Source organism: Poromitra crassiceps (genome assembly GCF_964638095.1).
Source record: "Poromitra crassiceps genome assembly, chromosome: 15".
Taxonomy (NCBI): Eukaryota; Metazoa; Chordata; class Actinopteri; order Beryciformes; family Melamphaidae; genus Poromitra; species Poromitra crassiceps.
In genome coordinates, this window is record NC_139634.1 from 16,944,900 (window position 1) to 16,956,339 (window position 11,440).

General features: G+C 47.0%; 1 protein-coding gene across 1 annotated transcript; it reads left to right on the forward strand.

Annotated features, from left to right (window-relative positions):
- Positions 1-1,435: 1,435 nt before the first annotated feature.
- LOC310789881 (zinc-binding protein A33-like) lies at positions 1,436-11,440 on the forward strand. Its single transcript, XM_083651588.1, has 6 exons — positions 1,436-2,039; positions 2,957-3,052; positions 5,770-6,003; positions 6,293-6,315; positions 7,081-7,196; positions 7,723-11,440. Exons 1-6 carry the CDS (start codon positions 1,509-1,511, stop codon positions 8,280-8,282), a joined length of 1,560 nt encoding a protein of 519 aa, XP_083507714.1. The 5' UTR covers positions 1,436-1,508; the 3' UTR covers positions 8,283-11,440.

Below are 11,440 nucleotides of genomic sequence, written 5' to 3' on the forward strand. Positions count from 1 at the left end.
CCAACAAAGCCTCACCTGTCTCTCCTCTCTCGCTGTCCTCCAATCCCCGACAGCTTCTTGACATTCTCTGGCTAAATGTCCCATCGCGCCGCATGCCCAGCAGGCTCCCTGCTGTCCATGTCGTTGTCCCACATACCCGGTCCGTATCCCGGGCTCGCCTCGGCACCACCTCGCCACGTGGCCCGGTTCTCCACAGTTCCAACACAGTCTATTTTGTGTCTCCTCCGTCCGCTTCTCTCCGTGCTGCGCGACCTCTCGTAGCGTCCGCAATACCTCCACTGCCCAGGCAGGAGTTCCTTCCACCAGCCGTCTGACTTGTTTCAACACACGGGCCTCCATGCCCGCCAGCCTCGAGCTGATCTCTGTCGTCAGCCCTTCTTCTCTCCCGTTCACCGACAGGCTTTCTTCTAGACGCGCCATCACACGTGGCGCTCGTAGCAGCTAGCTCACACAGCTAGCTCGCTACAGCTAGGTCGCTCGAGCCTTTGATCTCCAACTTTTCTCCGCTGTTCCTCCTCACTCTCTCCTCTCGACCGAAAACAGAGGCGCTACCGCTTCACTTGCTGACACCAATGTAGCGTATCGCTGATACACCAAGGAACGGAGAGTTGTAGTTGGTACAGGGTCTTTATTCACAGGCTTCGTTAGCTCCTAGCAGCTAGCTTCACACAGCTAGCTCTACACATAACAACCGGTCTCGCTCACTCCGTATCTTGACTCCCCGCGGCACAGCGGCCGCTGGTCCTATATACCCCGTTTCCCCTAGGAACACACCCACACACATTAGTTCCTAGCTACCGTTGAGACACTTATGTTGCACATCACATTACAGGTAATACTTAGATTACCCAAACACGTTACAATAATATTTGGTTCATTCAGTTACCCAATAGGAATAGTACAATGACACTAGTATAAACTAAATTGTATAATGGTACTAAGGGCCTGTCTATAATTCGCTATGTAGGTTGCTATGCGAATTTTTAGAACTTTGTTTTGCTGTTGAGAGAGTCATCACATCACACCTTGTTTATGTTTTGAAATGTGTACCCCACTGTCTGTGCTTTAGGGAACAGCTAATGGGGATCCTCATAACAAATGAACAAATGAATATCAATATGACTTCATTAGTGTTTCCCCTATCAGATTACGCTGTATAGAAGAATACACTGAGTGCATGTACAAATCAGATCGAGACCATAATATCATCATCACTGCACGTCAAGAGAACATTGCTGATTGGGTTAGCAGCATTCTGGGCTAAAAGCGTCCCTGAATGGAACTGGGCCCAGTGGGCCGCCGCCTGCGGGGGGAAGGAGGCACCGAGCCTGTTGACGCACGCCCTCCCTCCGTCTCTTCCGTGAAAACAGCCCGCTCTGCTGTCAACTTCAGACCACTCCCTCTGCCTTCACATCGCTACGGAAGAATAGCCTGGTCGTAACTTTTCCACAGAGTTACCATCAGCAGTCTTTTGTGGGGAAACTATTTCAGTATGAGCGTAGCGGAGAATGGCGGAGGCCAACGCGCTTGAGGAGCTGCACTCGGAGCTCACCTGCCCGGTGTGTCTGGAGCTCTTCCGCGAGCCGGTGATCTTGGAGTGCGGCCACCACTTCTGCCGCGTGTGCATCACCCATTGCTGGGAGGCCAAGGCGGACGAGCTGCCGACGTGCCCGCAGTGCAGGAAGCCGTGCACTCGCAAGCTGCGGCCCAACTCGCTCCTGTGCAACGTCGTGGAGAGTGTGCGCAAAGCCGGCACCATGGACGCGGCGGCCGCCGGGGCGACGACCGGCTGGGACCCCGACGGCGCGCCAGAGGAGCCCGAGGTATGGGAGCGGGAGCCCGGGTCCAGCATGAGCAGCGTCGCCTCGTCCGTCGGGTACTGGCCGCGCCTGGTCGCTGATATGTGCGAGGAGCATGAGGAGAAGCTGAAGCTGTACTGCGAGGACGACCAGCTGCCCATCTGCCTGGTGTGCGGCATGTCCCGGGACCACAAGACGCACAATGTCATCCCCATTAACGAGGCTTTCGAGAATTATAAGGTAATGGGACAAATCTGTTCCTCTCACTGATGGGCCTTTCTCTCTGAGCTGAAGCATGGGGCATGCATCTAATGTGATTTGCCACCACAACCTACTCCTAAAGACCAAACTTCTGGGTACAAGTGAAGCAATTGGTGCTGATAAGGATTTGTTTTGATCAATGTGATAATTGTTAGATGGCAGAGTTGGTCAGTAAACCTTGGTCCTGAATGTCTCCAGATGTGACCCCCCCCCCCCCCCCATATGGTTTCAAAGTAATTAAAGTAAGAAAAGACATTGCTTATTTCTGCTTGATCTTTGCTCTACATTGTAATGACAAAACCTATAACATCAAGTGTGGACTAAAATATGGGGAGTGTCTCGCCATGCCCAATTGACACCCGAAACATCTGTCCCTGAATCTGCCACCTCAGGCCACCTCAGGTTGGCCAAATCATTCCCACACAAATCAAATCTTTCAGTTATCATTAAAAAAAGAGAGAATTGTATTATGTGTGTGATTCAAATGCTGGGACAAACGGGTCTTTCTCACAGCGGATCCCATGACATGGCAGTCAGTCAGTTGAAGAGCAGGCTGTCTGTTTGCCCCGGCAGTGTGTGTGTGTGTGTGTGTACTTTGAGTTTGACAGGAATTCGGCAGGCTGGTGTCGGCTCTTACCTCCCTACACTTTTAACCTTTGCAGTGCCTGTTGGCCATCAGTGCTGAAGCGGCCCGCCTGGTGTGTCTCAACATGTTAGGTGAAAGGGTTACGGGAAGTTTGAACATCATATGACTCCCGTATTATGGCTGCTGTTGTTTTCTCACCAAGGCACCAATCAAATTAACTGTTGGTTTGAGTCATCTGGTTTGCCCGACACTATACCTCTTAATGCGGTGTGTGTGATTGACCCGTTTGTTCTCCTCGCCCGCCCCACAGGATAAGCTGTCTGTCGCTCTAGAGAGGGTTCAGCTCCAGACGGAGGAGGCCTCGCTCTTCCAAAGCCAAACCAATGAAAAGATCCTCCTCGTTAAGGTATTAGCTGTGTGTCTGTGTGTGGGGCTGTGTTGGCTGGGGAAAGAGAGGATATGTTGTGTACCAAACACCTACTCTATAATCCAAAGCAGTGAGTGAGTGCTGTCTTCTGAATAGAACCAGAATTTCTGGTCGCTTCCACGCTGACCTGTCTCACAGTGCTGCGCTGGCACATGACTCGCACTAACCAACTGATAGTGACACTATAGTGAGTCAGTCGGTGTAATGTGATCGCCACTGTGATGACTCTCATTTACTGCACAGGTGAGGATCGCTCACGATTAAATAGGTGGGTAACACACACTCACAGACACGTACACATTTGTCTTTTTCACGGTTTCTCAATTTCAAGCTCAAACACACATACACACACACAACACACACACACACACACACACACACAGAGTCAACACATATACAAGGGGCTGGTTATGTGACATGTCACACACCCTAACAGAGATAGATAACAACAGTTGACAGAATCTTTCCACGGTGGCAGCATTCATCTCAAATGGTTGGTGGTGGAATGGATCGGCCGGAGGGACACCTCTGATTGGCTTGGCCCAGAGCCGTATAATAGAAGAGTTCCGACATCTCCATTCACTCCAATGTACCAGTTTTTTTCCAGGAAGTAGAAAGTGGAACTCTTGAGTAAAAAAAGCAGCACTGTCGAGTTGCAGCAAAATAGACAGTTTGTGTTGTACTTTGAAATGGTTTTTCATTCCTTGAATCAAATTGTACATTATCAGCTTTATTTTAACATGCAAAAGTAGCGCGAGACCCATTCCTGGCTGTTCATTGGCTAATGAGTCTCGCATTTTGGTCCTCCGCTGACGCCACTCTCTCTAGAGGACACTAGCTTGGCCTGATATTTTACCCTAACGTTAACCAATCATCGCTCCTCCTCCGGCCGATCCATTCTAGCACCGACCATCTCAAATGGACGTGTTTGTGTGTGTATGAGTGTGTGTTAGACAGAGATATGAGCACAATGTTTGCTGAGTGGAGTCAGGAGCGTCATTGCTGCGGCAGATAAGCACACAGACCAAGCTTTACTAGAAACTGCCCGCAGTGTGTCTGTGGCTGTCTGTCTGTCTGTCTGTCTGTCTGACCGAGCCTGTGCTGCTTCCGTCTGTCTGTTGCTCTAGCTGTCTGTCTCTCTGCCTGTTTGACACACTTTATTTGCACAATCTTTGACTTTCACTTCTCTGTTTCTCTCCCTCTCTCTCTGTCAGTGTCACTGAGTGACAGGATGTGGGCGAACGAGGTTGAGAGGAAGTGTGCCAGTTCTCATCCTACGCACAAATGTTATGCGGCGTGTGTGTGTTCTTTCTACCTGTCTGCCTACCTGCTTATCGTCCTACATAAATGTTTAGGCTATTTATACACATCAGCGACATAACGGGGAAAATAAAAAAAACACTTTAACACCGTTAAGAAAAAAAAGGTTATTGGCGTTGGACCTTGTATTTTTTGGGCAAATTTTAAGGTTTAACAATGTGGCATCACGTCAAGATGTGTCCAGTGCAGGCAGCTACGACACAGTTTAATAGTAGAAACATTTTCAATTTCTACTATCATCAGTGAACGTCAGCTTTCTTGAGCCGCTATTTTGCACCGAGAGACGTTCAACAATCGCACGTGAAGAAATACATCATAGAAGAGGCAGAGAAACACATTTCTCCACTGATAGTCGCCTCAATAGACCAGAATGCAATGCAGCGGCAGCAACACATGCTGTGTTTTGAGTAAGGGACACGACTCTTTACGGGAAGTATGTCTTTACTGGAAAAAACCCTGCTCTTTTGTTCTTATTCTTACTACACTATAATATGATCACTCTCTGCACCTACACATGTAAGTTAACCCACAGCTGAATGGAACAAGCCTGTTCTCTTGTGGTGGTTGAAAGGCATTCTGGGAAATGTAGGAAATCACTAACTGAAGTAGAAGTAGAGGCGGCAGGTTGAAGGAAAGTGGGTAGAACAAAAATAAAGTAACAACAGAAAATAATTCACTGATTGACGATATTTAAAAATGTAAGAGTAGGGTGGAATTTCCCCTACATATACTTCACGTATATTACAGCCAATTTGGACGTAGCCACGATGACGTCACCCAGTGGTTTGGGGACATCCTTTTGAAGCCTCGAGTTCGGCATTTTGACTGCTGCCATCTTGTTTTGTTTTCCGTCAGTGATGTGATCCATTGTTCTGTCAATGTATGCTGCCTTATTGAAAGATGCTACCTTATCTGTAAAAGCGATTTTCATTCCGATATCTTGAGGTCAGAGGTCAAGGGAAAATAATTTTTCCCTTGCCAAAATTTTGCCGAACTTTGGAGTGTTATTTAGCCCCCTTCCCAACAAGCTATTCACCTTATGTAGAAGAGACAGTCTGGCTTGAGAGACTAGCAGGAGGTGTAAACCCAATCGGAACCGATTGTGTTTACACTTCCCGTGGCAGAGCTTATCCCCGCAGCCTGCTTCCAGTGAGTCACCAGCTTTGACCAGAGACGATGAGCAGGTAAAACAGCCGGCGTTTTGAGCAGGAACTCGTAACACAAACGGGTCAAGTTTGTCTACATAAGGTGAATAGCATGCCATTGGTTGGTACCAATGAATGTCATTTCATATGATCCCAACGTCAATGAAACGTCAAAATCGCGAGTGTTGGCACAGGTGAGCTTACAGTATGTGTCCCTGTGCTTTGCCTCAGGAGCGAGCGGGCGATCTGGAGGCGCAGGTGACCGTGGAGTTCAGCCACCTGAGGGAGTTCCTCCTGCGGGAGGAGGAGCGCGTGAAGGAGCAGCTGCAGAGGGAGAAGGAGGGGAAACTGAACCAGCTGGAGGAGGCTCTCACCCAGGCCACGCAGCAGATCAGCCGGCTGGAGAACACCGCCCACCAGCTGCAGCTCAAACTGACCGAGGACGACAACCCAGAGCAGCTCAAGGTGAGGGACCAGTGCGGATGGAAAGGAGACAAGTGCAATGGGAGAGCGCAGACCTCCGCCAAGGCCAATTAGTCCAGTCTGCTAGGATATGCAAATGTTGTGAGTCGGATCGGATCCGCGCCCAACAAAGTTCCACAAAGTTTCATGAAATTCAGGACAGCAGTTTTTCTGTAATCCTGTTCAAATGGCACCGGAAACATAACCTCCTTGGCGAAGGTAAAAAGGGGAGAAATGATGTTTAATGTTTCAGCAGGGAGCCTCATATATGATCTGTTCTGCTCTCTTCCAGGGAATCAAAGACTTCATCGGAGGGTGAGTGAGGAAAAGCCGTCATTCAGTTACAGTATCTCTTTTTGCTCTAGAATGCTAGTAGCTGTTCTTTGTCTCTCTCCTCCTCTCTTTAACCCATTGATACCTGATGCAGCATTTGTGTGTGTATCCCTTTAAGACCGCGAACCGCGTTAACGCGGTTCGCGGTCTTAAAGGGATACGCACACAAATGAGGTATATACACGCAAATGCTGCATCAGGTATCAATGGGTTAAACAGCTTTGCCCAAAGTCACGAGGAAAAGGCCTTAGACGGCTTTCTTTGCGTTCGTAATGCGAACGTATCTCTGGTTGAAACAGGATGTTGGGGCGAGATAAAAGTGGGCGGGTTGGACCAGAACAAACATGCAAAGTGGCTTGGTGCTTTGTGCCTAATCTTAAGATCAGAAAAAGCCCAAAATGCATCGTCATTGTTGCCGCTCTTGTTACTGTGAAAGTTGTGAAATGGACGACTTGATGAACAATAAGTACTGGTACATCATGAAGTAACCAATACAATAAGCATTGAAATATGCCGTTTTCCAGGAAGTAAACATCATGTGATTTTGACATCCTATAAAAATATGAAAGAAAAATGTAGTCCATCTGTCTTGAATAGGTGGAATTCATCATGTGAGGAGTTGGCTAACAAGGTGATTTTTTATTTATTTTATTTTTCATTTCATTGTGACTCTCTCTCTCTCTCTCTCTCTCTCTCTCTCCCCCCCTCCCTCCCTCTCCCCCCCTCCCTCCCTCTCCCCCCCCTCAGGGCTGAGAGCTTATTTGAGCGTCCCCCAGAGGTGAGTGTGGATCTGCAGAAAGGAGAATACATGGGGCCTCTGCAGTACAGGACCTGGAGGAAGATGAGCTCTGTTCTTCTGCCAGGTACACACACACACACACACTCACACTCACACTCACTCACTCTCTCTACCTGAAGACACAGCACCTTAACTCACTCTCTCTACCTGAAGACACAGCACCATACCTAAAAGAACTGGCTCTGTCATGTTGCATAGTAAACCTCTCACTGGGCAGAAGTCTCTTCAGAGCCATATTTCTCGTCGGTGTAAATAAGGACGGTGTGATACGATCACGCCCCTCGATCCTGAGGGTGGAGACAGGAATGCTGAGTGTAGAACAGGTCTGGATGTCATCATGAGGCTCAGTGGGGTTGCGTCATAGTCTGTCTATGTCTGTCACAATATAATTTACATGTTACCTTTTATGATCTGGTTGATGCTTTTATCCCAGTGCGAATTACAGTAAGTGAGCAGTGTCCTGTTGAAGGACATTTTGACAGGATACACGTCAAAATACAGAGGACTCAAACCTGTCGTCTGTCACCATCCCCCCCCCCCCCCCCTGCCTAACTCCCTTATCGCTCCACCCCCTCCTCCCCACCCCCCAGCTGTCTCGGCGGTGACCCTCGACCCGGACACGGCCTACCCCCGCCTGTGGGTCTCCCCGTGCCGCACCAGCGTCCGCGTGGGGGACATCCAGCCCAACCTGCCCGACAACCCCGAGCGCTTCACCCGCTACAACATCGTGCTGGGCCTGGACGCCTTCTCCTCGGGCCGCCACTACTGGGAGGTGGAGGTGGGCTCCAAGACGGCCTGGGGCCTGGGTGTGGCCACGGCCTCCGTCAACCGCAAGGAGGAGATCAGCCTCTGCCCCGACGACGGCTTCTGGACCCTGGTGCTGCGCGACAACGGCGACGGCACCAGCGAGTACGAGGCGTGCACCGACGCCGAGGAGAGCTTGATATATCCCTCGCGCTCCCCCAGGAGGGTGGGCGTGTATCTGGACTACGGCAGCGGCGAAGTGGCGTTCTATGACGCGGGGGACATGAGCCACCTGTTCACCTTCTGCGATGCGGAGTTCAAAGAGCCCGTGTTCCCGTACTTCAACCCGTGGCCGGTTATGAACGGACGCAACCGAGACGCCCTCATCCTGGTGACGCCGCTGTGATGACGTGCCCCTTTTCACCACAGTGATATACTGTGCCACAGTAACACCAAATACACCGAACAAAGAGTTTGAACAGACATTAACGGTGCAGCTATAGAGCGAACTCCTCAGTCCAGTTGGACTCGACACATTAGCGTTCACACTGTCACACACGCCTTTGCTACATAGTGTCAAATGATCTGTTCAGGTGATGATGAACACTCTGGTATTGCTGCAACTAAGGACCCAGCTCGAGAAATAACATGCCTGTAAAACTGGAACAAAGAAGATGAAAGGACAAGATGACGTACAGCTTAATGTTTTGTATTGACGTGGGCAATTCATTAGAAACGGGCTAAGGCCTCGATTATTACTTTACAATAAATGACCAAAGTCTTCACTGATAATACTGTACCAAACTACACCAAACACATTCTTTCTAAGTCGCTGGTGATCACAGGAATGAGAAATGTCCATTAGGTAAGTAGGTTCACAGCACACTACTGTAAACTAACTTAACTTTAATCTTTCTTTATTTCAGCTCAGTACTAAAACACTGAGCATTAGTATCCAAGTCTACAGTAGTATCCCGTGAACCTTATAATGCAGGGATACTCAACTTGCTTTGCCCGGGGGCCACTTTACATTACGTCATTTGGCAGACGCTTTTATCCAAAGCGACTTACAATAACACATTTTTGTCAGCAATAGAGCAATCCACTATGTAACACAGTCTATGATAACTACAACTTCTGTGGTACAAGTTAAGTTTTTTTTTTTTTTTTTTTTTTTTAACGGAGAGAAAGAAGTTACCGTAGATCAAGAAGGGCCCAGATGGAGCCTGAAAAGGTGTGTCTTTAGTCTTTTCTGAAAGATCGGCAGTGATTCGGCCGTCCTGACCAAAGGTGGAAGCTCATTCCACCATTGAGGTGTCAGGGACCTGGACCTGGACTTTCGTGAAATGATAGAAGGCCAGGGGCCAGTTAATAAACAAACAATATACATTTTTCTGTAGCGGATTGTAGGTTTTTGGGGTGTCAGCCGGAGTTTAATGTTGTGCACTCCGGATAGATAGTTAGGTTAAGTTAGTTACAAGTACATACATAAGTGCCTGGGTAGTATTACTTATTGAGATATATTTGTAATAGTAGCGAGCAGACGGCAGTATTTGACAATTTAGCAGCTAAATCATAGATTATTGAAAGATATTCCATATTCCAGACTGAAATGCTATAACAGAAGTGGAGTATTGGCCAGAATGACATGAACATTTGGACACTTATTCAGCGGGTATCTTGCATGTTGCGTTCAGGTGCACTGTAAAAAAAAAAAAAAAAATCTTTCTTCTTTTTTTGCAATTCAATCGCAGGGCGTAAGTTGAGTATCACTGTTATGCCATGAGAAAGGCCTCACAATCATTATAATCATTATATGTGTTGCATTTTCTATCTATAGGCTATGTTTTATATTTTAACCAAACCGTATCTAACCATATAACCAAGTACGGTATTATACTGGTACTATATTCGGACATTCTAACAACAACATACATAATATGTCTGTAAAATGAATTTATGATTTTTATAGATTATACCTACAAATTACTCTGTCCACTTGAAATGTGTTCTGCAGTTTCTAGACATTTGCCACAAGGTTATAGCCAGATACATGTAGCACCTCCAGTAGATCAGTCTTTTAGTATTTTCCTGCTGAGCTTGTTGTTTACCTGTGATTCCACTAGAGGGCGTCCAGATCTAAGGTCGGTGTGTTGCAGCATTGCTCTGCTCATAATGCTCAGCTGACTAGAGGGACTTGAGGCCCTCTCTAGCCCAGTGGTTCTCAATGTGGGGTCCGGGGACTGCCAGGGGTCCTTGCAGGTGTTCCACGGGGTCCCCCGCAAATTAATGAATTGTTAAATTCACCATTATTTCACTTAGAAGAAAGAACGCAATTAGAGAATGTAGAAGAATTACTATTTTAGTTTCACTGTTATCGCTCTATATAGTCATGGGATTCTGGACAAAATCATATCGAACAAGAAAACATTCTCAGATTTGGGTCCAAGACAAATTATGTCACCAAATGGGGGTCCCTATACGGCTCTAATATAGACTAATAGACTTAGGGCTCCTTGATTTGATTAGGTTTGAGAATCACTGCTCTCTAGCCAACCTCAGCAACCTCACCACTCCTTTCAAAGCTTTAGGGCAGAGGTTCTCAAATGTTTTTCAGCCAAGGACCCCTTACAACAGTGGTCCCCAACCACCGGGCCGTGGACCGGTACCAGGCCGCAACGCATTTGGTACCGGGCCACGAGCCCGGTCCAAAAAAAAGAATAAAAATTAAATAAATAAACATACTAGGCTATAATATTATAGCCTGTGTGGTAGTTAAAACATAGTTTCAAGTTGATGTTTATTTATGTTTGTAGTTGAAACGAAAACATAAATACTTTAGGCTACATACAGTACAACACAAAAGGCTGTTATTTACCCTTTGTCGCCACCTGGTGAGTAAATATATATGTAACTAAAACCATCAAAATTGACAACCGGTCCACAACTTTTTTTCCCATTTATCTACCGGTCCTTGGCACAAAAAAGGTTGGGAACCCCTGCCTTACAAGATAGAAAATATACCGGGGACCCCCTCATTCTGATTTGTGATTTTGGGCTAAGCTTAATTGTTTCCATGGTAACGTGCTTGACTTTTAAATTGATAGGTTTGTTAGAGTAGAATGTAATCCGAACCATTTTAAATTTAAAGCATGAAATGGTATGGTAAATAATTATGAAGCTTTTGCAAAAGAAAAGAAAATCCTGAAAACTTTTCACGGACCGCGTGGCAAAGTGCCCCGGACCCCCATTTGAGAACCACTGCTTTAGGGAATACGTTTAGCTTTAGCTTTAGCTTTAGCAGTCTCGTCCACCAGTTCCAGGATTCTCCTGTGAACCTGGCTCATCAGGGGAGGGGAGGTAGGCCTCAACGTGTCTGTTTCTGCTGTAGGAATTAGCTGTTGCTCCTGTTGTGCCTGTAAACCAACATTAGGGATGTCAATTTTCGGTTAATTTCACTTTCGATTAACCGACGCTAATAATCGATTAACCTTTTGGTTAATTCATAATTTTTTAATATTAAAAAAAAAAAAAAAAAAAAAAAAAATTTGTCTATTTACTCAA

Excerpts from the sequence above, each read along its gene's own strand:
- LOC310789881 (XM_083651588.1), top strand. The coding sequence starts at position 1,509 with ATGGCGGAGGCCAACGCGCTTGAGGAGCTGCACTCGGAGCTCACCTGC. Across the intron at positions 3,053-5,769 it reads AAAAGATCCTCCTCGTTAAG|GAGCGAGCGGGCGATCTGGA; the intron begins GTATTAGCTGTG and ends GCTTTGCCTCAG. Across the intron at positions 6,316-7,080 it reads ATCAAAGACTTCATCGGAGG|GGCTGAGAGCTTATTTGAGC; the intron begins GTGAGTGAGGAA and ends CCCCCCCCTCAG.